The sequence below is a fragment of the Macrobrachium rosenbergii genome, chromosome 4 (genome assembly GCF_040412425.1).
Source record: "Macrobrachium rosenbergii isolate ZJJX-2024 chromosome 4, ASM4041242v1, whole genome shotgun sequence".
NCBI classification, from domain to species: domain Eukaryota; kingdom Metazoa; phylum Arthropoda; class Malacostraca; order Decapoda; family Palaemonidae; genus Macrobrachium; species Macrobrachium rosenbergii.
In genome coordinates, this window is record NC_089744.1 from 65362635 (window position 1) to 65390180 (window position 27546).

General features: G+C 38.9%; 2 protein-coding genes across 12 annotated transcripts in view; one reads left to right on the forward strand and one right to left on the reverse strand.

Moving 5' to 3' along the window:
* Positions 1 to 12672, reverse strand: part of pink (WD40 repeat domain-containing protein pink) — a 57486-nt gene extending 44814 nt beyond the window's left edge. Inside the window, exons 1-3 of one of the 6 annotated variants that reach the window (XM_067098874.1) lie at positions 12604 to 12671; positions 9415 to 9586; positions 2413 to 2540 (exon numbers count right to left, since the gene is read on the reverse strand). In XM_067098874.1, coding sequence (XP_066954975.1) covers positions 2413 to 2493 — 81 coding nt within the window. In that variant the 5' untranslated portion in view covers positions 2494 to 2540; positions 9415 to 9586; positions 12604 to 12671. The other 5 variants (XM_067098866.1, XM_067098881.1, XM_067098894.1 and 2 more) reach the window with 5 other exon arrangements.
* The window catches only part of Rpp21 (ribonuclease P protein subunit Rpp21), a 115077-nt gene extending 88022 nt beyond the window's left edge, over positions 1 to 27055 (forward strand). Inside the window, exons 1-4 of one of the 6 annotated variants that reach the window (XM_067098926.1) lie at positions 14086 to 14148; positions 14253 to 14337; positions 14794 to 15046; positions 24622 to 27055. In XM_067098926.1, the coding sequence (XP_066955027.1) occupies positions 24866 to 26089 (1224 nt within the window). In that variant the 5' untranslated portion in view covers positions 14086 to 14148; positions 14253 to 14337; positions 14794 to 15046; positions 24622 to 24865 and the 3' untranslated portion in view covers positions 26090 to 27055. Of the gene's footprint in view, positions 1 to 12558; positions 12644 to 13468; positions 13656 to 14084; positions 14338 to 14793; positions 15047 to 24621 lie in introns of those variants that run through there. The other 5 variants (XR_010852145.1, XM_067098940.1, XM_067098948.1 and 2 more) reach the window with 5 other exon arrangements.
* Positions 27056 to 27546: the final 491 nt, after the last annotated feature.

A 27546-nucleotide genomic window follows, 5' to 3' on the forward strand; every position in this document is an offset into this window, starting at 1 on the left:
AGCCAGACTCTGTTAAATCCTACAGTCACAATCTCAGGATTAGATCTACCATGGACCCAAACTGTAACAGGCCCAGACTTTGTTCCAGTTGTTGTCTGGAAAAGCTGGGCTGTGCAATGAATCTTCCAGGTCCTTCCTTATTCTGGTTTGAGTGCTTTGGGAAGAGACAGCTGTCCGCAAAGAGTAGCCCAACAAAGTCCCAGCCTTAGAAAAAGCCTACTGGATGAAAGGTAGGACTTGCCCTTATTAAGAAACCTCTTGACTGGAGTCTATTGACTACCACTTTAAGGTTTCATCAGCACTCTTGTCTGATGGTTCCCCAGATTAGCCAATCACCAGTTAAAATCCTTCATTCCTCAGCTCCCATAAAATGGTACAGTATATTTAAAAATTTATGCAAACAATATGTTTGTTCAAATTTGACGGTTCAAGGATCACCCTTCGTTCGGAGGAATGCTTCTTGGGGACACTGAAGAGTGGTGGCAAATAAAGCAGTCTTTCTCTATATACACCTGTTACAATAACTTTTACTTTTTAACTTGTATAGAAAAGAATTCAAATACAAAATGAGTTTACTAAAGCCTATTTTGACATTTGCAAACACCATTAACATTCAATGTGCAGTGTTTACCTGTTACAGTATCAAATTTTATATCCAAGTGGTTCCACCTCAATTCTTATCTGGTCCAAGTTCTATCTGTGCCCTTTCTCCATAATCTAGATATTCCCACTGGCTGGTGTCTAGCCACTTCCACATGTACCACTTCCTTAAAGCAGGAATCACATGATGCATAGAAGAATGGTAAAGGGAGGCATTCACCTGAGTTTTGGTAATGAATCCTGAATTTTGAGATAAATCTATGATCCTCAAGTCCCTTGAATAAGCAGGTTGCTCAAAACTTGTAGCTCACTTAAGCATCTGGTCAACACCAAGGATTAAGATTCCTAGGGGACTTATTCTCCAGGTGTTCTCAAGGTTGGAACTGACAAATAATTTAGGAATTATGGAAATGTCCCAGTGACAAGCGTTCTAGTTCAATCAATGACTTTAAATCTATGCCCTACCTTCAAATACGTACATGAGTTGTCTTATGAACCTTTATGGCAAACACAAACAACTACCTCATACATCCTACAAACAGAACAATGAAAACCAATCTACTCATGGAACAGTTGTATTGAGAGGATTAATTTGCCTTGTTGACAACAGCACAAAATACTGGAGTCTCCTATTTCACCTGGTAAGGAGTGAATTTACCTAAGTCTAACTAAAGAAGAGGAATAAACAGCAACTGTTCAAAGACAGGTGTACTTATGGTCGACAGTAGCCCCAGAACATAGGAACTTACAATTTCCTATTGGTGAATAGCGTTGAATTTGAGAATTCAAATGAAAGCTGATAAACAAATACCAAGATTACTCAGGATAAAGAAGAAAAAGGACAGCACAAGAGAGGAAAGAAAATTAGATCAGATAATAAATACATTCAAAACTGAATGCAGTAAATGACAGGTGTGTTCTCACTGCAGACACACAGGGGAATGACTTTCCACCACTGGGGGAGCTTGGTATCCCAGCTACAGGGCTAGAGTTTCTCCTTGATCTGTGGTGAGTTCTGGAATGCTGGCAGCACAGGATTGGCTCATGTAAACTGACGGGTTTTGTGATAAAATAATTACTAATAATAATACCGTACAGTAATAATATAGTAATAACAAGCTTTATTAGAAAGAAAACCTAATGAAATTAAAATGACACCTTAAAAAACCATTATACCTTAATCTTCCACATACTTTTTGTACATAAAAACATATACACAGTTCTAATAGATTTTTAGGCATTTATTTTAAAAATTCCAAGAACATTATTCTACATCAGCAATAACTTTTATTGAACACCGTCATGGTTATTGAGAAAGGAAAACCCATGCAAGGTATGTAAATCTGCTTACACTAAAAACTTCAGATAATCTATCTTTACAAGAAAACTCTATACAGTAGTGCAAAATTAGTCCTGAACTTTAATAACCATAAAAATTATTTACATGGTACTACAAAACAGATTATAACAGAATACCTTTCATAACACAGACTGACAAAATTTATTGCACTATTGTGTGAAAGATGCTAAATACTTGCACTTTAATGACAGTTCCATGCTAATATAAGAGCACATAACTAACTTTTCAAGTTGAATAGACAACCTTGATAATTCAATATTCCACACATAAAAATATTTTTGTTTTGCACACACTATCTCTTTTAAAAACAACAAAAATATATTTTTACTGAACTCTGGAAAATTTACCTTCTCATTTACTACACTTAAGATTATACAATACAGTATAATACTGAGATAAAAGCAAAATTACAAGTGAACATCTGTTGTACTGTAAAAAAAAAAAAACCTTACCCGAAGTCTGGTGCTTCCTTGTTGAATAAAGTTCAACTGTTGCAAGTCATTATACTGCAGAACAACATACGGCAAAGACATGGTGATTTAGTGATTTTTCTCATCTATTCATTTTGGAGTTTACCAATCTGGAAAGTATGCCATTAAAAAACAATATAAGCATAAAGTGTAAAAAAATCTTTTTAAAATTAGTGCAAAATTTCATATTATTACATAAATCAGTTTTGGAGATGCCTTATTACTGACGTTAGCCATGAAGTACTTGAGCATTCAGTAGATGCAAAACAACATATAAATAGACAGCACAGGTTCAGAAGGCCAAGATGAGGGCATTAAAATGTAAAAAAATTATGAGCATGTTATACAGTATTATTAATTTCTGAAATTCTGTAGCATCAAAAACTTTATACACAACAGTAAACTGTTGTTTTACATATGCTGCAGGTATTCATACAGACTAATTTATTTAGACCATTAGGAAAAAATCTCATCATAAATGGCTGGCCTGAAAGGTTTGTTCTTATGTGAGAGACGATATTCATTTAGGATGAACCTTATAAATTAGCTTATACTCGTATCTCCTGCATCAATAGGCAAGCCAGCAGTCAAACAAAAAGATCACTTGGCTGACCTGGAAGACTGTCTAGTTCACCTGTTTCTCCACGAGGTGTGTTCAAATGTTTTAAGCTCTAGTCAGAATTCTCCTTGCCGCCACTGCGCATAGGCGATTCTTAGTATTTTGCCGCCATTGCGCACAGGCAGTTATTCTGTGAAGTTTGGCTATTTTGCTCCTGCTTACGGTATTGTAATTCCATTCTCCCAGGCTGTCTTCCACCTGAAGCAAAACCAATAACATCAGAATATGTAAGAATGATTTTTGTGTAAGCAGGATGTTGAAATTTGAAGTAGATCAACATTCGGTTTGTACCGGCTGCAGGGGTACAGAGTGTGATCTTGAAACTAGATGTGAGGAATGTAGGGATTGGTCTAAGAATTTTATGCTTAAATATGTCAGATATAGGAAAAGAAGGGAAGCTGATAGACTGAGAAAGCAATTAGTTAGGTCAGGACTTAAACCTGTCAGTTCTTCCCTACCTAGTGTCCCTTTATCTGTAGCTATCCCTACTCAGGCTAGGCATTTGATTGCTAGTATTGAGACTTCCTTTGTAGCTCTGCCTTCTGCTCCCCTTTCAGTTCACGAAAAGCGTATCAAGAAGTTAAAACAAGACGTTAACCTTATTTTAAGTTCTATTACAAGTTTAGCTGAGTTCGTGACAGGGAACCATTCCAAATCCCCCCTAGAGTGTGCATTCTTTTTTGCATTCCCCTGTTAGAAGTCAGGTGTTGGTGCCCTTGCCTGTATGTAGCCTGAGCCTTGGCGAAAGTGGGACTTTGCAAAAGAGTCGGCTACCAGGGAACTGGGTTGGTCCTCGGGGTGATGGGGCTCTGTGAACTCCAATACCTACTTTTCCCTTTTCACGGTTTGAATCTCGTTTAACGCGTTAGCCTATGGACTGCTTTGGTAAACGTAAATCATCGCATAACATTTCGACCTCGCTGTCTTCAGTGGATAGTATTGGATTGGTTAACACAGATATGAGTATGAAGGTAGATCTACACATTGTTAGTGATAATATGCCTGTAGTAAGTTATCAAAACTCGGTTATGTTGACTCAATCTATTGTTACTCCTATTTGGTCTCTTGCTGCTTCTTCTCAAGCACGCTGTTGGCCCAGCGTTCGACTCTCCGAGAGGCCAATGAAGAATTAGAGGAATTTATTTCTGGTGACAGAAATTCACTTCTCATCATAATGTGGTTCGGAATCCACAATAAGCTGTAGGTCTCATTGCTAGGTAACCAGTTGGTTCTTAGCCACGTAAAATATATCTAATCCTTTGGGCCAGCCCTAGGAGAGCTGTTAATCAGCTCAGTGGTCTGGTTAAACTAAGATATACTCTCTCTCTTGCTGCTTCTCAGTCTAAGTCTTCCTCCAGTATTCCTCTAACTGTTCCTGTTTGCTCTTTACGTGCTGTTTCTTCAGCTTTTGGTGAATCATTTTCCTCTGGCTTTGCAAATGTTTCTTCTTCTCATCAGACTATGGTTTCAGATTCTTTGGTGGTTTCCAAGCTACATACTGTCCTAGCTGCCTTACATGCTAATGACTTGTCAGTTGGGAGCGTTCTGCAACACCTCGAGTCATGTTTGGAGGAGGTGGGTGGGGTAGGTATAGCCCCTTCTTCTCCCTCCCCTCCCCTCCCTTCCCCTACTTTCATTCTCTTTGACGACTGGTAGCGCTGCTTGCACCTCATCTTCAGCTTTGCCTCCTTGTGTCGCCTCAGGGTAACAGTGGCAGACTAATATTCCCACAGTTTCCTCTTCCTTTGGGTCAGATTTGCATGGCGAGAGTTGGCTCCTGTTGCCACGCCTCCTCAGTTAGCGGAAGATGATCTTGATTTGGAAGAATCTCCTTTGGTCTTTCGCCATTTGATGGAGTGTTGTGCAGCTCTTTATCCTCATTTGGTAGAGGAAAAAGGTTCTTACCATCTAGTATCTCCGCTCCAGTCAAGTCCTTAAAAAAGCCCATGCTTTCTCCTTTGGTTAGGGCGTATTTTGACGAAATTTCTCGTATTTTAGTGCACAAAGCTTCTTGTAAGGCGACTAGTTCTTGTCTTCCTGGGTTTTCGAAGCCACGGAGAGCTGCTATTTACAAAACAGGCGTGCTGCCGGCACTTAAACCTTCCTCAGTCATCGACTCTGATTTCTTTACCTGTCTGGATCTGATGAAGAGATGGGCTCTTGAGATGGGTAAGGTTCTTTATTCTAATGTAAAAGTGGAGGCTTTGTCCAGGTCCTTATTCAGAATTATAGAAGTCTTGTCTTTTGCTGAGCTTTTGCTTAGTACTATTACTGCCTTTCTGCGCCAACTTAGGGATTTTTTGGTGCCAACGGATATCAAAGCTTGGGAGGAGTCAGATTTTTTGTCTTCCCAGGACAAGGCTATTTCAGGCGCAGCAGGCAAGTGTTCTTTTGCTTTCTCCAACTCTGTCTTGAAGAAGAGAGAACAAATGTGCTCCTTCCTTTTGTCGAAGGTCTCTCCTACTCAAAAACTAGCAGCAGTTTTAGTTTCTACTTTAGACCATCTTCTTAACCTGTCCCTATTTAAGGCAATAAGGGAGGATATTGCAGTGCAAAAAAATAGAGAGTTGATCAGAAAGTCTGTTAAGTCAAGCATGAAGAGGTCCGCTCCTTCCCTGGCTTCTGGCTCCCCGCCAAGTTTCGTGTCTCCTCGTCTCAGGAAGTGTCTTCAGCTGCTAAGACATTTCATAGACCCATTTCAGGCTTCAATACAAGCAAATCTTTGGAGGTTTTTAGAAAGAAATGAAGTTTTATGCCCTTAAGTTCTGGTGGGAGGTCAACTGCAGGCCTTCTGGAAAGTCTGGAGAGAATTAGGAGCAGAACATTGGGTGGTGAAGGTTCTAAGGGAAAGATATGTAATTCCTTTTCTGTCTCCCCCTCCTCTGTCGTCGTCCCCAATAGCTTTTCCTTTGCTAGAGAAGAAGGTGATCAAGTGGGTGTAAAGAGACACGCCAGGGCTTTACAACTGTCTTTTTCTTGTACCAAAGGCGTCCAGTGGGTGGCGCCCAGGTCTAGATATGTCAAAACTCAACGCCTTCATTTGTCTATCCCATTTCTGTATGGAATCAGCCAGCACAGAGCTAGATTCATTTCAGAAGAACAACTGGGTGATATAAGTGGACATGCAGGATGCTTATTTCCACGTACTGATAAACCCTCAGTCTCATAAGTTCCTTCACTTTGTATTTGCAGGGAAGGTATTTCAATTCAGGGTACTTTGTTTTAGCCTGTGTACGGCTTCTCAGGTATTTGCGAGAATTTTAGTGTCATTAGGACGATGGTGTTACCTCTTGGGAATAAGGAATCTGCTCTATTTAGATGACTGACTGGTGTTGGCCAACTCTTTGTACAGAATTTTGAGGGTCAAGGATCTGTTGCTTTGCCTGGCTCTTTCTCTGGGCATAGCGATCAATTTTCAGAAGTCTGCACTGATTCCAACTCTCTCCATTCTCTATCTGGGGATGAGGATAGACTCTCACAATTTTCAGGTTTTTCCTTCAGAGAAACGAATAGACAATTTCTTACCTCTTCTCAGAAAATTTCAGCCCTTACGGAGGCTTCCAGCAAAGCTTTGGCTGTCTCTGCTGGGACACATGGCATCTTTGGAGAAAATTGTCGGGTCAGCAAGACTCAGGATGCGGCCAGTTCAGTTTTATTTGAGAAAGACTTGGGACAGGAAGTCTCAGCCAGACTCCTTATTAGTCTTGGTCCCTGTCAGTCTCCAAGAGACGTTGGCATGGTGGAGGGATCATCAAAGACTGGAGAAAGGGTTATCCCTAAAGGTGATGAGCCCAGACCTCACCTTGTTTTCAGATGCTTCTCTGATAGGCTGGGGAGCATGCCTGGGTAGCCAACAGCTGTCCAGACAGTGGTTACCACAAGAGAAGGATTTGCACATCAACAATCTAGAACTGTTGGCTGTATGGAAGGCATTTTTTAAGTACGAGCACCCAGTGAGAAGAAAAGTCATAGCAGTCTTTTCTGACATACAGTGGACCCCTACCTATTTGCGGTTCCCGATTCGCGGCTTCACCTATTCGTGGATTTTTCTGTGGAACAGTTATAAACTATTTGCGGAAAATTCGCCTATTTGCGGTATTTTTAATACAGAAATATTCACTAATTGCTGTATTTTCATATTTTCATGACTAAATTTACTTTTTGTGATAAAACCACATATTAAAATACTCAAGGCATAAGCATTTTTAGAGGGGTGTCAAGTATTCGTGGATTTTAGCTATTCGCGGGGGGGTTGTGGTACACATCCCCTGTGAATACCAGAGGTTGACTGTATCACCTCTTTGGCATACATCAGGAACCAGGGCGGAACAAAATTGGAGTCAATGTTTTGGTTAGCAGAGGAGTTGCTTCTTTGGGCAGAAGCCAGGACCATAGTGTTGGTCCCACAGTTCATTTCAAGAAAAGACAATGTGTTGGCAGATCAATTGAGCAGGAAGGGACAAGTCCATCACACAGAATGGTTGTTATATCAGCAAGTATGCCAGTTTCTGCAGAGTCTCTGGGGAGCATCAAATGTGGACCTATTCGCGACATCATTACACAAAAAGTTCCCAGTGTATTGTTCTTCATGCCAGCACCCTCAGGCTTGGGCAGTAGGTGCATTTCTTCGAGATTGGTCCAATCTGGTGCTTACGCTTTTCCTCCTTTTGCAGCAATAAGGAAAGTGCTGAACAAGCCAGGATTCAGTCCATTGCAGAATGACTGTAGTAGCTCCTTGGTGGCCTTAGAAAGAATGGTTTCCAGACCTGTTAGCTCTTTCGGTACATCTTCCTTGGATTCTTCCGTTAAGGAAGGATCTACTCAAACAGCCGAGTTCAGTGAGGTTCCACCAAAACCCCCGCATGTTGCATTTGACCACTTGGAGACTCTTGACTGTCTCCTCCGAGTAAGGGGCTTTTCTAAACTTTCTCAAAAGTCTATCCTTAATTCAAGACAAGCTTCAACTTTGGCCCTGTATCAAAGACAATGGTTTGTGTACTACTCCTGGTGTTGTTCTAGATGGATTTCCAGCACCTGTACCTCTGTAGACAACGTTATCAAATTCTTAACGTTTTCTTAGATACTATATAGTAAGAATCTTTTGATAGCTGCTATTCGAGGGTATAAGTCTAAGCTTTGTTTAGTTTTATGGCATGTACAATTGGACATTTCCAACGATCCAAATCTTAAAGAGGTGTGAAGATCATTTGAGACTTAAAACCCTAGACTGCAATATCAATCTCTTTCCTGGAACTTGGATGTAGTCTTGAAGTTTTTATCAGCATCTCCGTTTGAGCCTTTGGAATCTGCTTCATTGAAGTTTATGACCATGAAAACTCTTTTTTTGGTAGCACTAACGACAACAAAGGTAGGTTTCTGTAAAGGAGATGCCATTTTATCATTTCTGCCTTTGTTCAGGGCAAAGAATGATGTTAAGTCTACGCTTCTCCCAAGAGTGGTAGATTCCTAAGTTAACCTCTTTGGTGGGGTATGAAGAAGCTCTACTCTGTCCTGTGAGGGCTATTAAAATCTATTTAGATAAGTTAAAGCCTCTAAGATGCAAAGCTAATCATTTCTCTTGTGAGGTTAGGAAGCCTAACACTCCATTATCTAAGAATGCGATGCTCTTTTTTTTGTTAAGCATTTGATAAAACTATCTCACAAAGAGTTATCTCCAAATCTGTTACCTTTATTGAAGGTAAATATTTATAGTGTGACGGCAGTTGCTACATCTTTTAGTTTTTTGAAAAATTTGTCACTTGAGGAAGTGCAATTTGGTTTTTCCTGCTCATTATCTCAAAGACATAGAAATCGCATTCGAAAACTGTAAAGCCCTTAGGCCGCTAGTAGTAGCGGGTAAAGTCGTTTCTTGAACTGAAAGAAAGAGCTACCTTTTAGGTTCTTTATTTTATCCCAGTGTTGGTTTGTGGGGAGCATGAAGGTACTTTTGTTGTACAGGAGCGTACCTTTGTATCATAGGTACATCCTATTTATTGACTCGTTTGGTTTTGGGGCTTCTGGACCCAGGCACAGGGTTCTAATCATCCTGCTTCTTCCATGCTGGCTGAAGAAGCAGCAGTTTTCTCTGCAAGGCTACTCTTAGCTGCACACACATGAGGGCCTTGCACCCTGAGTGGAATCCACCTTCTGGCAACAGTATTACCCAGAGAGGATTCCAGATCAGGTAAGAATGTTTTCAGGTTTTGTACAAGAAGCTCTTAGCTCGCTTGGCTGAGCGGAATTTTGTCTAGCTGCACTATCCACCGTTCTTTTCTCAATGTGGAAGTCAGCTAATTTAACAGTAGGTAAGGTTCATCCCAAATAATATAAATTTTCATAATAAAATTTCTTATTTGGATACTTACCTGCTGTTAAACTGACATCCTGCCCAGCCTCCCCACATCTTAGTGGGCTGTCAAGGAGAATTCTTACTAGAGCTTAAAATGTTCAAACACACGTGGTGGAGAAACAGGTGAACTAGACAGTCTTCTGGGGCAGCCAAGCGATCTTCTTCTTTTTGTTTGAATGTTGACTCGCCTATCGGCACAGGAGATATAAGCTAATTTAGCAGTAGGTAAGTATCCAAATAAGAAATTTTATTATAAAATTTATATAATTAGATGTACAGTATCCAAAAAATTTTTTCATAAAAACTGCACACTGTGCTTTGCTAGACTGAAGTGCTGAAGCTGACAAAATTTCTTTGATAAACTCAATTGTTAAAAACTGACAAAATTTCTTTTAAGGATCTGCGATCAATACTCGTCATTCATCCATCAATTAAAAGTTGGGCAATCACACAATACAGTCTTGCAATGTCTATAAACAAAAGCTTGGTTGTGATGGGTGGCCTCTAGGTAACCAAGTGTTATATGCTTGTGTTCAATTCTATGAAGGGTGAACACCACTTCTACATTTTTATTTTTGTCTTGACGACTGTTATACTATACTTCTAATATGAGTATGCTAATATATTATCTGTTTCAGCATTCAACAAACCCTCCCATTAATTCAATGTAATAAGCTTCAGTGATGGCACAATCTTTATGGTAACTGTTAGAATTGATCTAGTTTTACCTGTCAAAGAATTGGCTGTGTTATCCGAGTCATATTTCTTTTAATACTTGTATGATCAAGGATTCAACATAGTTGAACATTTATGCTAGCTTCATAAAAGTATCTGATCTGCTGGACAAAATAATGAACATAGTTCAACATTTATCTAGCTTCATAAAACTTTTAAGAGTATCTGATCTAATGGACAAAGGAATATTTTTGGACAGTAATTTTTCTTACATTTTATAAGGCACTTCTACAGTCAGTTAAAATTAAAATCCCTTGTAGAGGTGTAATTTTTATAAGCTTATAAGCTGCAACAACTGCAGACAATTTTTCTGTGAAATAAAGGCTACATAAGGTAATGAACATTAAAGTTTTTCTGTTTGTAGATATTTAAGCAAATCCCAAACCAATGACATAATGGAACTAAAGATATATGAAATTCAGCATGCACAGACTGGACCACTGTATGATGCCTTGTGAAATAATTCTTTAATCACATTCAAGTCTTCAATGATTGCAAAGTTTTGTTAGACACCACCAAGGAAAAACAATGTTTTTCATCATTGTTTAAATACCTCAAAGATACATCCATAAAATTCTCTTCTTTATAAAGATAAATACATTTTTGAAACAATGTACTATATACCATTTCAATTACAGTACAGTACTAGTTATGCATAAATACCATAGATGTCAAAAACCTCTACGTAATCTGTTTTTGGATTAACTGAAAAGGATTTAAATGTGCTTAATAGCCTTATGCTAAATTTTCTTGTTTATTTGCAAAATAATTACACTATCAATCGTAATGACAGAGTTTACTGTCTTTATTTAAAGCAAACACATTCTGTTACAGCAGATATGACAATAAAAAATTTCTCTACATATGTAAAAACACATTTTTTAACCTAAGTGCATTTTCTATCATATGCTAAATTTTTATAAGCAAGCTAGAAAAAATCTTACAGTCAAAGGATGCATGAGCATGAGGCCTTCCTTATATGGTACGATATCTTTACTTCACACTAGCCCTACTGGGAGGAGGGCGATATTATTCACTAATATATTGTAGGAGGAATGTAGTGAGTTAACCCAGAATTTGACAAAATGAATATTAAGTTTATTATTTAGTTAACCCAGAATTTGACAAAATGAATAGGCAGTCCCCCGGTTATCGACAAGGTTCCGTTTCTGAAGGTGTGATGATAACCGAAAATCGGCAATTTTCGGCACTTTTTCAGTGATTTTTGGGGGTTATCGGCGCCAAAAAGCGACGATTATCAGTTATCGGCGCCTCTGTTGGGTGTGTATCAGCGCCAATACCCAATTATCGGCGCCGATAAGCAGAAATTGGCGATTTTCGGCGCTGTAATTGCCGATTTTCGTCGCTAGACAAGCGCCATGAAACCAGATTGCTGTTAACCAAACCCACCGTTAACCGGGGACTGCCTGTATTAAGTTTATTTAGTTAACCCAGAATTTGACAAAATGAATATTAAGTTTATTATAAACACTCCAAAAACTAATTTCTTGAATGAACAATGTGATTGTAAACAATAATTATTACGAGTCTGTGTAAGAACTGTCTCATTAAGCCAAGATGTTTGGGCCTGTGTAGCAGCATGTTAGGTCTGGATAGGCTACAAGGTAACATCAGTGGTGTTGCCTTTATTATGACACATCCAGCATATGTATTTTCCCAATGGTTTCTTTGTATTTTAAGCATACTTGACTACATTTGTTGATGTTCGTCATGGTGTTGAAGAACCTTTGGGCAGGTAAGGGCCCAATATCCTCGAATCTACCCTATACAGTAATAATTAAAGACATAAACTGGCTACTTTTCCAACTGCTTATCTTGTGGCTTATGAATGCACTGCAATTAACTCGGTTCTGGTCCCCCCTAAAAACCATGGTTTCCACCTGGGTGTCCCCCTTTCCAAGTTTCCCCCATAGCCAAATTTATATAAACAGTATGGGGAGATGACCTAACAATAAACTAAAGGTATGCACTTATGATAGGGTAATACCCTTGTTAGAAATGCAAATACAATGACACGAGATGAGCAGTCGGAAAATTACATGGGTCATGCATTTGGAAAAAAATTAGTTTCATAGTATTACCTGCGAGTTTCTGGGGTCTCATTAGCCTAATAGGTCTGGGATATGGGCCTTTTATCATGAAATGCCTATCTAACAGACTGACAGGTCTAGATTGATAAGTGATTGTTAGCTCTCTCGTTTATTCTAATCTGCTTGAACCTAATCTAATTTATACAATGCTGCAGTTAGCCTAAGGCAACAAGCAATTGCTGGTTGAAAAGTGGTCAATTACTCTCAAGTTATTTCAACACAGACCAGTTGTTTGGCAGGAAGAGATTTTCGATTGATTGACGACTTATAGAACTAACCCATCGAGCTGTTATATAGTTAAATCACTTGTACTGACAGTTGTTAATCAGAGTTGAACAGAAAAGAAACTTGAAACTTACGGTCAGGTGACACTTGGGGGCGGATCATCTCTTGCAGCAGGTAGGATTTGCCGCAGGCTAAAGTGTTCGAAGCTTGTTATTTAGCGGCTAATACTCATAAGTTTAATCATATCATAATACAATCTATGAAGCATTGATTTATACATAAATTTATCTCATTTATAAAATATATCTCCTAACTAGGAATTTAAAAATAAAAGTCAGCCACCTGGTATCATTTACTAGTAAGCCGAAGTCAGACGAATAAAATCAAACAACTTTAAGTTTTGCCATGGTGTTCGATTTTTGGTTAAGGCTTAAGCTTTAAGAAGTTGTTTATTACGTCACTTATCTTCGCAAATAAAATAATTTTTTCATAAGACGTATTTTTATGCCTAATTAAAACTAGTAAACAATCTATTTCCTTTAAAGCCGTGAAGGGAAAATACTTTATTTTTTCACCATATGTTGATACTTTTACAAATGATTACATAACATATATCAATGAATATAATTATTATATTACAGGAAAGTATCACCATGAATATCTTTGTAGTTAAGATAAATAACTAATAGTTCTATTGGCAAGGAAACTTGTTCTTAACACTTGTTCTACATATCTCCAAACCGATTTCGTAATCCACAGCCACAGCAAACGACTTTAAAGGTTTCAATTTGGCTAGACAAACTAGCTGTCAACAGTGTGCCTTTTTTATTGCTATAGGTTGCCACGACATGATAATGGAACTTTCAGACTTGTTGTGCACATACCCACCCAGGCACAGACCCCTGTCCCTCAGGCGCCTAGCACTTCTTAGAGCTCTCTTTTCAAATCAACAAAATCTTTTAGGCATATCTTTATTGTCATGCCATGATTTTAAACTATATTGATGTACGATATAATTGATAGTATCAGCCTAGGTCTTAAGAATGCTACACTTCTTTTGGGCCTCGAAAGCGTTGGATGACCCACTCTGACCCACTTGGATGAAAACCGTGAAACAGGAAGCTAGAAATGTTGAGTAGAGATCTGTGGAAAAGAAGGCACGGGAAATACATGAGTGGTGATGGAGGTAATGATGTGATCATAATAATTATGAGATTAACCGTGACTAGTATGAAAACAAAAGAATGCTTTTGGATTTTACAAATTAAATATATATATAAAAGGTTAGATATAAATTTAATTGATCTGGGCAACTCAGGGGAAATCAACGTAACAAAATTCCAATAAGCTGTAAAATAAAAGCATGATAAAAAATAGTTCAGAGGCCAACCTCAGACATTTACAAGAAGTTCAAAAAGAACTTATACAAAGAATCTTGGTATGATGACTCGAAAAAGAGACCAAGTAGCTGCTAATATTTTGCTTTCCAAAGATCAAGAAAGATATTAAAATAGGAAATGATTTATCAAAAGCATGCGAAATCATATCTCTAACAAACACCTACTACATGCAATTGAGAATGAAGCAGGAGCCGTTACAACTTCCACTCCTGCAATTACTACTGTTTAGATCCCCCTCCCCCGTCCAAAAACTGAAAAATGTCACCACGACTGCCGCTGGTAGGCCTATACCGGCAGTTAATGTGAAATAATTGTTTGTAGCTATTCGTAGTATTATCAACAAACCCATATTCATTCATAACCGATATGATTAATATTTGAAGGTATTTGTCTGTCGTGAAAGAGGGAGTTAGTATATATTCCCGGATCCGCCTATTCTGGTGCTCCTCTGCTAAGGCAGGCAACGCGGTAAGTATTTTCAATTTTCTAGCTTTTTTTGAACCACGGTACTCAAAAAGACACTCTGAGCCCCACTTCATAAACAATTCATGTAAGTGTAATGTACAATTAGCCTAGGCTTAGCGTATATATAATCTTGTTTTTAACTGAACATCACTACTGAAACAGTCTGGGAGCAGATTTTTCAGTAAAATTTTATAAGTTGCCAGTAAGACTCCAGCCATCCATTTTTGCATGAAAACCGTTTTGGGTTAATATACAAAAGTCAAAGAACATAAAGATACCAACCTAAACCTAGGGGTGTTTACTGGTTACAATTTTGCAGTATTAGCTATGGAGTGTGGTGACCTCAGTGTTGTCTTACCTAAGGCTATAAGTCGTAATTTGATCAATTTTTTTGGTAATTCTATATATTAGCTCCGCACCTGTTTTTACCTTTTCAACTGGTTTTTTCTACACTTTTAGGGGTTCTGATACTGGCGGTGCATTTGTTTGTTGTCGGCCAAATGGAATGTCCCTTCGCCATGTTGAGTACTGGCCCAGTGGGGTTGGGTACCCATACATCAACAAGTTATTGCACTTGCCGGACGGGATATGAACCGTTTGAAACAGACATACCCGTGCTCTGTCTTGTGAAGATTGTGTATGGAAACCCCTTGTTGGATGGACTTCAGGGGTTGATTACAGGTTAATTACACTCGAGCGCCAAAAATTAAAGGTAAATTCATAATTAGCAACTAAAAAACTGTAGAAAAAGTTAAGTTAGAAGGCAGTCGCAGCTGTGGAACTACTATATAGTTCTACCATTTTTTATTTATCATTTGCAAACAGTGTTTATGGGGTTCAATATAACGAGAATGAAGTGCTCTTTCCCAAAATGCAGGTTACAATTTCATTTCATGTATTGGCAACTTATAAAATAATACCAATTTTTCAGAATTAAACCAGTAATTTTAGTACTTTTGACATTGAGGCTCAGAATGTCTCTCCAACTCCCAAGATCACAATTTTTCTTCAGTCAAGTAGTCTATTCAATCCCATATTTGTTTATAATAACTTATTAACATTTATTTAATCTTCATAAAATCACATTTCATTTGTAATCACTTGGAATCAGTATCCATAGTCAGTTCTAATTCTGATCTACTCAGTCTCCTCTAATAATTTACAGGATTCACATAAGGCTTATGAAATCTCTTGTAATTTATTACATGAGAGGATAGATCATCATCTTTCTCTTCACCAGTATCAGAATTTTTGGTTTGTGTGGCCATACCCTTGACAAAGAAACAGGCAGTACCAAAATATTTATCTCTTACATAATATTTCCCCCAATTTAGTTTTATCTTATCATGATTCTTAGGAATTGTTAAATGTCTCACAACTGGATTACATTTCAATATGTAGTCTAGTATCCCAAGCAATGACATCTTCCCCCTCTGTTTCAAAGCACATAACTATTTTCTTCTCTAAATCTGCCATCAGTAACTTGAATTCTTCCCAAAGCCACATGTATGTCTTTCTTCTTCTTTAATGTATACAAGATCTTAGTAGTGATAATTTATAACTACCTATGTAAAACATTGGTTTTAAGCTACAAACATTTAATTTTATAAAATTTCTGCTGATATGAAAATTAATGTTGACTTTTAAATTATTGTGTATGCCCATGTGCTACAAAACTTATATCTTACTCAAGCACAGCCCTTCCAGCTGCATGTATGGCATGAATAGTACTCATCATAGGATGGAATTTATAATCATATTAAGTTACTGGTAGCCATAATCACAAACAAGTCGCTGTAATTTCCAACCAAGCACAAGGTGTGGGAGCAAAATATAAACACCAACAGCCACCACCATTACTTTCAGAAAATTTGATTTAAAAACTGGTGAAATAGGCACATGGTTTTTCCGCTAGTTTGTGATTATAATGAATAGGATATTCGTTTGTGCCAGAAGTGCTTTGTTTTCCTAACCCACTACAACTCCCCTTATAGGCCTGTCTAATGATAAATGGGACTCCCTTTGTAGTAAACTGGGAATTTTGTATAGTGGAAAGGAACAAAAAAGACAGAAAAACATGGATATACAGTAACATAACCTTCCTAACGTAACCTCACCAAACTTACAACATGGGTTCTACCTCACTTAACCTTGCACAAGAGGTATGGTTTCATTAGCTATGGTGGGATATAATGGTTAAACAAGCATTTATCATAGAATTGAGTATAAAATTTAGTGGAATAATTTTAAAAGTTATAAAAAGAAATTATATTTCACATATTTTAATATGAAATTTGTTGTAAAAAAATGTTGAATGAATGGGTTAACTCACTTTATGATATTGGATTGGTTATGTTTCTTAGCTTTGACAGTGAAGGAAGAGGAATAGCTGTTCAAGCTCATGACCAGAGAATAATCATATGAAAACTGGAATATTAAAAGTGTCATGACCCCACCACCACCAAACATGTGCACTTATGGCACTGGGGCTGAAAACACATGAAAGAATAAACAGTGAAAAAAGAATTTTCAGAAAAAATTATACAACACAGTTCATTCACAGTGACTACTGTGGTGTCATGAGTTACACTGAACAGTATAGATGGGAAGAGCAGTTTGTTTGGACATGAAGAGCAATTACTGAATTTTATATAAGTGACTTACCAAGCAATTACATAGCTACTAGCTTTCTACACGGCAGTCTAACAAAATTCAAATTTTCGCTGTGGTGCTACCATCGCTTGTTTAGGTGACAGGGCCCCTGCTACCGCTTCTGCTTGTCATCAGGCTTAATGGGATTGTCCGGAACTTCTCTCAAGTCACGAGCGCCCTATTGTGGTCTCAAAGTGACATGATTCTTTGAGTAAGCACCTTCCACCGTCTGCTAAGCGCTCTCTCAGCTTGGAGAGCCCCTCTCCTTCTACCTGGTTGGCACCCACTTCGCCGCTTCAATCTTCCACACCTGACTGCTTGGTACCAACTTCTGGGCGCTCAGAGCCAACTTCTGGGAGCTCAGCTCCAACTGTGGAGTGTTCAGTGTCAACATTTGAGTGCTCGGCACCAACCGTGGGATGCTTGGCGCCTCTTCCTTCTTCATCAGCTCAGAAAGATTCTGCTTTAGCCCCGATTAAGTGTCAACTTGAAGAACTCATGAGGTTTTTAAAGAAGAAGACTGTCATTTCCAAGAGCAAGGACACCACCTTATCACCTGTCTCTTCTGACAGGGAGGAACCTGAATAAGATACTGCTCCTTCATCTGCATATTCGTCGTTGCTGAGATTTTTTCCAGCTAATTTTCCAGACTTCTTCAAGCCTGCCACTCCTGATTCCCCAGCCTCGACCTTCCTTTGAGGAAACGGACTGCTGAAGTTGCTTGCCTCCCAAGCTAGTGCTTTCCTCCTCCTTGAAGAAAGTTCTTCAAGAAGTAGATGAGTGGCTGGCTATGAATAGGGCCCAAGGTAAAGCCACCTTTGCCGTCCCTCCTTTCAAACCTCTTACAAAGAAGCATCGCTTCTATGCCACTGGGGAAGCTCCCTCCTTGGGGGTCTTCTGCCTCCTCCGAGGGGGACTTCTCCAGTTTGGTTGATGCTACATGTTTTTCTGTGTTCTCCACAGCCAAGATTTCCCGTCAAGAACCTGTTCAAGGTATTAGAAATTTTTAGCTTCTTTGATTGGACAGTGGGGGCTTTAGCAAGAAAAATCAAGGATTGCCTGGTCCTGGCTGAAGATTTCTCTTCTGACTGGTTGGGGGTATTGTCTTGTGCAGACAAAGCAGTCAGGGATGGTTCATCCAAGCTCGCTGCCTTGTTTTCAATCGGGATCTTGAAGAAGCAAGAGCTGTGGTGCTCCTTTGCCACTAAAGGAGTCACCTCAACACAGAAATCAGCCCTCTTGTTCTCTGTATTAGACAGATCCCATCTCTTCCCCCAAAACACTGTTAAGGAGATCTGTTTGATCTTCAGAAGAAATCTACAGCTGATCTGGCTCAATATTCCAAGCAACCTAAGGAAGCTCCCGCTACAGCAACCAAGTCCTTCTCTCCTCTACAGCCTCAGCCCTTTCGAGGAGGAAGGTCTAGACCTCATCCTAGACCTCGGTCCAATCTGTGCCTCCCGTCTAGATTGATCAAGAAGTCATCATTTAAACCAGCCACTAAGAAATGAGAATACAGTCCTTCATGCCCCCATCAGAACCAGGCTGCACCTCTTTTGGGAGGAATGGAGCCACAGAGGGGCAGAAGCTTGGGTAGTCCAAGTGTTGAGGGAAGGATTTTACATCCCTTTCCAAGAGAAGCCTCCCTTTTTTACTGTGTACTCAGCTCACTCCGAGAAGTTTGCTGCCCTTTCTCGAGAAGTTGAGTCCTGTCTTTACAAAAGGGCAGCAGAGGAGGTTTTGGATCTCAACTCAGAGGGATTCTACAACCATCTCTTCGTGGTCCCCAAGTCATCGGGAGGCTGGAGACCAGTTCTGGATGTCAGCGCCCTGAATTGTTTCTTGCTGAAAACCAAATTTCTTGTGGAGACCAACCACTCTGTCATGTCCTCTCTCCATCAGGACGACTGGATGGTCACTCTGGACATGCAGGACACCTATTTCCATGTCCCAATACATCCAGATTCAAGAAAGTTCCTGCATTTTTTGTTTCAGGGCAAAGCTCTCCAGTTTTGAGCCTTGTGCTTTGGCCTGTCCACAGCCCCACAAGTGTTCACTCGCATCATCGCTGCTCCTGGGAAATGGCGTCACCTTCTCGACATCAACATTTGTCTTTATCTCAACGATTGGCTGCTTCGCTCTTCTTCAGAGGAGAAGTGTGCAGAGGACTTAAACAAGACTCTTCGCCTGATGCAGGAGTTGGGCATTTTGGTCAACTTGCAGAAGTCGCTATTAGTTCCGACCCAGAAGATTCCCTATTTAGGGATGATTGTAGACTCAGACTTTTCAGGTTTTTCTATTCCCCAAACAGATTGACCACTGTCTCCAGACTGTCTGGGAGTTCCTAGACCTCAGGACTTGCTCAGCAGTTCAGTGGATGAGTCTACTGGGGACCTTGGTCTCAGAAGAACCGTTCGTGAAGTTGGGCAGGCTTCACATGAGGCCTCTTCAATTTGATCTGAAAGTGTGCTGGAGCAGGAAAACCCAATTGGACTCCTTCATTTTCCCCATCTCCTCAGGGATCAAGGCAGACCTTCGATGGTGGTTGTCCGTAGAAAGACTTTGAGAAGGGAAATCTCTTTTACCTTTGCACTCCTGACCTAGAATTTTATTCCAATGCTTCAGATCTAGGTTAGGAGAGCCTTCTAGGAAGTTGGAAGTTCTCAGGAATGTGGTCAGTAGATCAAAGAGCTTTCCACATCAATGTGAAGGAACTAAAGTCCATTTACCTAGGTCTCCAGGCCTTCTCTCCTCTAGTTTCCGGCAAAGTAGTAGTGGTTTAGGGGGACAACACCATGGTGCTGTCTTATGTCCACAGACAAGGGGGTACCCACTCCTTCACTCTCAACAAGACGGCGAAAGACATCCTTCTCTGGGCAGAGCATTACCAGGTGAAGATTATCACTTGCTTCGTTCAGGGAAGAATGAACATCCTCGCAGATGAATGAGTCATTGCAATCAGGTTTTGCCAACATAGTGGACCCTGGACTCCCTCGTATGCGACGATTTCTGGAAACTTTGGGGCAAACCAGCTGTGGACCCATTTGCAACATCAAGAAATCATTGTCTGCCTCTCTTTTGCTCCCCAGTCCCAGACCCTTTCTCATGGGCGACAGATGCCTTGCTGTTGGACTGGACAGGCATGGATGTCCATACTTTTTCACCTTTTGGGCTGATCAGGGAGGTGATCAAAAAGTTCTCCTCTCATCAGAATGTCTCAGTGACCTGATCGCTCTGTTCTGGCCCAGGAAGGAATGGTTTCCTGATCTGCTGTGACAGTTAGTGACCCCCCAAGGCTCTGCCACAAAGACAGTCACTGCTCAAACAGCCCCACTTCCTCAGGTTCCATCAAGGATTGTCTGCTCTGGCCCTGACCTCATCAGAGCGAAAGACTTTTCGAGGAAAGCTGCAGAAGCTAATGCTAGGTGAGAAGATCTTCTAGCAGGCTCTACCAATCCAAGTGGTCAGTTTTCAGAGGATGGTGCCACCATAATAACATCTTGTCTTCTGAAATCTCTAAAGTCAGTTAGCTGATTTTTTACTTTTCCTGAGGACTGACAGGAAGTTGTCTCCTTCTGCTATCAAGGGGTATAGGTCTATGCTTTCTTCAGTGTTGAAGCATAGGGGCCTGGATCTGTCGTCCAACCAAGGCATCAGCGACCTCATCAGATCCTTCAAAACCTCCACATTAGAAAAGCCTAGATTTGTCTCCTGGAATTTGGACAGTTGTTCTGAAGTGGCTCACCAGCTCAACTTTTGAACCTCTCAGCTTGACCTCTTTTATGAATCTCACTATGAAGATTTTCTTTCTCTTGGTGTTGGCGACCGCCAAACACGTTAGCGAAAAAGTTAAGTATATCTTAGTTTAACCAGACCACTGAGCTGATTAACAGCTCTCCTAGGGCTGGCCTGAAGGATTAGACTTATTTTATGTACCTAAGAACCAATTGGTTACCTAGCAATGGGACCTCGACCAGCATGCCTTCAACAAGAGAGTAGGCTTTTCAAATGGAAATGCAGTATGCTCTCTCTCTCTTGGTATCCTCGCCAAGAATGAGGACGGTTCCAAGCCATGGCCTCGCTCATTCATTATTAAGAGCTTAACGGACATCCTCGGCCCAGAGGAAGAAGAGAGACTTCTTTGTCCTATGAGAGCCTTGAAGTACTATCTTCAGAGAACAGAAATGACCAGAGGACCCTCCAACAAGCTTTGGTGCTCATTGAAGAACCCTTCACATCCTCTGTCAAAGAATGCTCTTTTTTCTTCCTTAGAAGTTTGATTACAGAAGCGCATTCTCAAGTTCAAGAAGATGTTTTACCTTCCCTTAAGGTCAAAGCTCATGAGGTTCGGGCTGTTGCAACGTCTTTGGCTTTTTGACATAACATGTCTATCAAGAACATTCTACAATCATCATTTTGGAAGTGTAGATCGGTTTATGTTTTGCATGATCTTAAAGACTTGGAAACTGTTTTTGATAACTGTTGTACTGTGGGTCCTTTATCCGTGGCTGGCATGGTGTTGGGAAAGGAAGCATAGGGGACTTTCTGCCCCTCTGCTTTCCTCTCACCTTGATGTTAGGTGTTTAGTTCAAGGGAAGCTGGGGGGGTACATTGTACCCAGATTACCCTCCAGTTTTTTAATGGTTGGGGGTGGGTTTTTATTTTAGTGTAAGTGACAGTGTTGTTTTTTATTCTGGTTGTTGCCCAGGGCAAGGGCACTTTTTAATCTTTGTCAGCCATCAGTGAAGTTCCATGGCTGCAAAGTCCCCACTGAAGTAGAGGCGATTTTTGGCCTTACTGCCACGTCCTTTACAGGTTAAGATGAGCACCGACCAGAGGCAGTACCCACCTGAAGCAGTTCTCTTACCAGGTAAGGTACAACAAGCATTTACCCAATGCTAGCAACCTTCCTAGTTCAAAGTCATTATCTTTATTAATGTTTTGGATTAGAACATGTCCATGATTTCCCGCCTCCTCTCAATGTGGAATCAGCTGTGTAATTGCTTGGTAAGTCACCTATATAAGATTGACATTTTTATGATAAAATGAAAGTTTTATATAGACTTACCAAGCAGTTACATAATTGGAGCCCGCCATCCTCCCCTCAATGGACATTGGGCATCAAACAAATTTTTACCTATCAGTCCCAAAAGTGGGCAGGACCCTGTCACCTGCACAAGCAGTGATAGTGCCAGCGTGAAAATTTGAATTTTGTTAGACTGCTGTGTAGAAAGCTAGTAGCTATGTAATTGCTTGGTAAGTATATATAAAACTTTCTTTTATTGTAAAAATGTCATTTCTGTGTCCTAATATCAAAAAAGTATGAATAATTATCAGAAATCAACCAATCCATACTTGTGTTATTGGAGATTTCCAAAGTCTTTGCATTAAAGTCTCAAGCTCTGTGGGAAACTCATTAAATATATGCCATTGATATGAATATGAATAGTTATATACAGTAAATAAAAGCAAGGTATACTAAGAATGAGCCAGTATGCCTAGTAACCTACAATAAATTTAGTTTTTGGAGTTTCTTTATTTCATGGAACAACAGGCATATGTTTGTATATTATCCTGTTGATCTCCCTGAGACTCCCAGGCCTACTTAACATTGACTTGCATGTCTTAGTCTGCCTCACCTCAACTTTTTTGAAACTTACTGGTACTTGCTCCCAGTTTGAGATATGAAAGGCAGTGCTAGATTCATCAGTGATGGTAGGAGGATGGTTTTCCCAGGCTTATAGGTGAGGCTGTAGGAAAATTATTGCTAATACATTAAATTTTTGGAATCATTACTGAGTGACCACCTTGCATATAGACACATGGCCACTGAAAACCTGAACAATTGATCTTCAGGAAATCATTCGCTACTTTATTCTATTTATGAAGCGTGCTTGTTTTTTCGTAAGTGAAAAGAGAAACTACCCAAGTGAAAAGTGGGAAGTGCCTGGAAATATTTGCTAACTTTTGACTTTGTGACACTGATGTCTTGATTTGGTAAGAGTGTGAAATACAGTTATGATGTAATATACAACATCATTAGATTAGTAGAGCACAAATGCACTAAAAAATACCCCATTCATACTCAGTATTTGCACAAGTAGGGGAGGTCTGTAAATGACACAGCTTTCTTGATTTTATTTACTGATAATTTGGCATATGCTGGCTGTGTTGATTTTATGTCTGGCCCACCAAGATGGTAACCCGTAGGCATAAAAACGGTCTGATCTTTGCTAATGCACAATTCAGTGACCAAAATAGCCATTGGCTAGATTGTGTATAAATATGAACTCTGCATCCACCATAAAACTCAGATGTTCTGCACAGTGTTGTGTGTCACAGGTCACCCAAGATTAGAGAGGGGACTGGTAATACACATCAGTAACCATAGCTCTTGTTCAAGGAGCAGACAAAGTATGGAGATAACATTCATTCAGTAAATGGTACTGAAGAACTAAAAGGATATAACACCAGTGAGCTTTTGAATTTAAAGTACGGTGATGAGATTTTCATGTTATGACATCAGATCAAAGTACTGTATAAAAAAGGACATACATTTTTAGGACAGTAGTGTTTGAAATTCAACTCCAGTCATATTTGCCAATTAGACTATAGGAAACACTGTACAGCACCAACGTTTATAGATTTCTACTTATGGAGGTCCCTCATTCATTCTATCGTAGTTTGTAAAGATTTAAAAAATTTCTTTCTGTTGAGTAGATTTCTACAAGTCAGGACTTCTTTTAGCACTGTGGGTGTTATAATGGTTCTTTCTTGGTACTGGTCCATATTTTGCTCTGAAGTTCTGCAATATAGAGAATGGGTTTTTATATGCTAGTAGCTTACCCACTACTCTGCCATAGTAGTGAATGATAGCTCACTGGATATGCAGCAACAGAAAAGAATGTGGATAGTTGCTAGTATTCTTGTTCACCCCTTGTGGGCAAGGGAATTAATTGGTAGATGCAATCATGACTGACAAAGTTATTTTGATTTTCAGTTATTCAGGACGTTTAAAGATCTTGGTAGTAGTGATAATTTGTAACTACCTATGTAAAACATTGGTTTTAAGCTACAAACATTTAATTTGATAAAATTTCTGCTGATATGAAAATTAATGTTAACTTTTAAATCAGTCCCAAAACTTTTTCAAATTACAATTTAAAGTAGTGTTTGAGGTGTCAGTGTTAAATTGATGAACTTTCACTTCTTTTGTAGGTGATCTGTCTGTTAGACAGTGCCTCAAGTTGAAGGAAGTCTAAAATCTAAAGGGAACAGTTAGTGGTTTCTAAATTATTTTTTTAGACACAAACATATCCTACAGGTACACTAATTGGAAAAAATATAAGATTTTAAGTTCATTTACTGTATACAGTATTAGTAGACACAGAGTGCAGATAGTTTGCTGAATCTGTATGCTATGCAAATGGAAAGCTTTAGTACTTTTATTACTTTTATTTTTATTTGCAAATTAAAGACAACATTTCCTTTATAAAAATTATAAGGTGTACTATTTCTTTTGCCAGTTTAAATGTAAATGATTTGTAGCCATTTGTGTACTAGGTTACAATACTGTACCAATAATGAAAGTGATTAAATTGATAACAATAATGATTGTGTTTTATTATTTTTCAGGCAAGTGTGCAGTGTAGGAATTATTCCTAGTTAAAAACGGACAACTTTTATCATGAACCCTATCAGTAAACACTGATAACATATAGTGAACTACCAAATCTCGGTCAAGTTAGATAAGAATAACTTTATGAGGAGCTTGAGCATCGAAATGTCTTGAAAGAAGAAAAGTTTGTTTAGGATATGGTCGCTTACAGGCAACATCATACTTCAAGAAAAGGGTGAGGTATCTTATGTCACATTTCAGATGGATGGATCACCAGAAATGCCTCCAAAGGGTCAAGTAATCCTTGAACCATCGGAGATGGAGGCATCATCAGAAATTTCTCAAAAAGAAGGCCAAGTTTTAGGTAACCCACTACAAAGGGATGTATCATCAGGGACTCATCAGCAAGAAATCGGAGTTGTATGTGCACTAGCAAAGGTAGAGGAATCATCAGACAGTCCTAAAAAAGAAGGCCAAATAATGCATGAACCACCAAGGATGGAGACAGCATCAGAAACAATTCTTAAAGAGAACAAAGGAATAAAACAACTATCAAAGATGGAGGCGTCATGTGACACTCTTCAAAAAGAGGGCCAAGTAGCATGTGAAACTTTAAAGATGGAGACATCATCAGATTTTCTTCAAAAAGGACGAGAAGTGCATATACCACCAAAAGTAGAATCTTCTAAATCTGTTAAACAAGAAGGTCAAGTACATTATGAAATACAACCAGAAATAATACAAGCAACAAAAAGACAAAAGTTGGAGTGTGATATGTTGGATCCAGTGAATGTGACATGTATAATAGGTGAAAAAATTTTACCAAAGACAAATTCTCCTTCCTCAAATTGTGAAACATCATTAGATGACAAACCATCATCACATTCTCAACACTTAGAGACGAAAAAGCATTTTGTGATAGAAAATGGTGAATCTCTTGCAAAACATGATGACAATAATATACAAGAAAATAAACAAGAAAGTTTTTCATGTAACCAGCTTAATTGTAAGGACCAGTTAAGCAATAAAAATAAAGAAACTGTCACAGGCAAAGACTTTGGGAATAAAATTCAAGAAAAAGGGAAACAAGAGCAGTTACCTAAAAAAAAGAAAGGGGGTCATGTTGGTGAAAATTATGAGCGAATTAACTATCTAGTCCAGACGTCACGTGCCTTAGTTAACATGGGTGAATTTGATAAGGAATTGGGTTCTGTGAATTTTGACCAAACCTTAGCTTCTCAGACTGGGTCTTTGGCAACTGCAGTTGGACGACGTTGCCTAATAAGGCTTACTCCATCACTGAAACGCATGCTGTGTAAGGGTTGTGGAACAGCCCTTATTTATGGAGTGAATGCTAGAGTACGTCACCGTTCAAATCGTCAGAAACACTTAGTTGTTACGTGTCTCACCTGTAATACTATCAAACGATTTGTTAATGATCCCAAACACAAGCTGTGGTGTGATCAGGAAGAATCTCTAGTTTAAGTCATCATGTCTAGCCTCCTTTTACCATCAAGTGAATTTGTTCCACAGTTATTTATTACTGATGTTATTTATAATTTACAGAGTACGGTACAGTAGTATGTCATTGTAACAAACTTGGTCATAATCTGGAGTGTCCATGAATGCGAAGATTTAGATGAAGTTTTTATGCTTAGCTTTGCTTAATGGCAGTTTGGATTGTATTTTGTTGGCAACTTACTGTAAAATCATTGGCACAAAGTGACAAATACTGTAATTATATGTGACATACCCAAAGGGCAAAAAAATTATGCATATACACATCTGTCACAAAGAATACAGTTGCAGTAGAGAAATAACTTGACCGATTAATCATCATAATGTACTCTTGATATACTGTACGCACAAGGAAATGGTGATTGCACAAGATGCTCGAGACACACACGTGATAAAATGAATATAGGAAGTACTGTCCATAGTACCACATGACCCTACAAATTTTATACTGCTATGTACCACCCTTTCATGAAAAAATACAGTAACAGACTCTTTATCGTAAGATTCTGTTGTATATGAAAAGATTGAGATAATTGAGACTTCACAGTAAATGTAGTACCTTGGTTTTTACTTACAGTAAGTGGACTATTCACAGTAAATGTACTTTGGTTTTTACTCACAGTAAGGAGCTATTGGTTGGAAGATATTTCAGATGTCTTTTTTTGTTGGATTTGCATGTCAAAGCTTGAATGCAATGTTGTAATTTGTTGGTTTAAAAATTAATGCTAAATTTGTTACTTTTGGTGTATCTCTACATAAATGCCCTAAACATAAGGCATAGCTGTATAATTGTTCACATGAAAATACAGTGTGTAGTTAAGATCTAAAATGTGCAAATGTATTTTTTTATGTAATAATAATAAAAATATAAAGCAGATGAGTAAAGAGATCTTTGTTCATGAGAGAATGAAATAAAATAAAATTTTAAAATACGCTAAGTTTTTGCTCTGCAAATTACCCTACTTGGTGTTTCCAGTGGCATTAAAGGTTTTTTGTTTGATATGGATAGCAGGGCCTTAGATATACTGACATTTCATATGAACAAAACTTTATGAGATTTGCTTTTGATGGATAATTTGTTGAGGATGTACTATGTTATATTAATTTTTTTTACTATAGGCATTTACTTATTGATAACTCATCAGTTAAATCTTGCATTTTATTTACATACTGCAGGGGTGGCCTTCACTGAGGAATTAAAAAAATTACTGTCCCTTCCCCTCCAAATTCCATATATATGTTTGCCATATGTACAGCCATTTTTGAAAGTTCAATGTACATTCAACAGACTTTAAGAAACAAAATCAACTAATGTTAATGATTCAGTTAGACATGTGTATGGAAGGAAGTCAGAATCGTACAACTGCAAAAATTTTTCCTACCTAAATATTCAAGCTCTTTAGACTGAATGCAGAGATAGGATT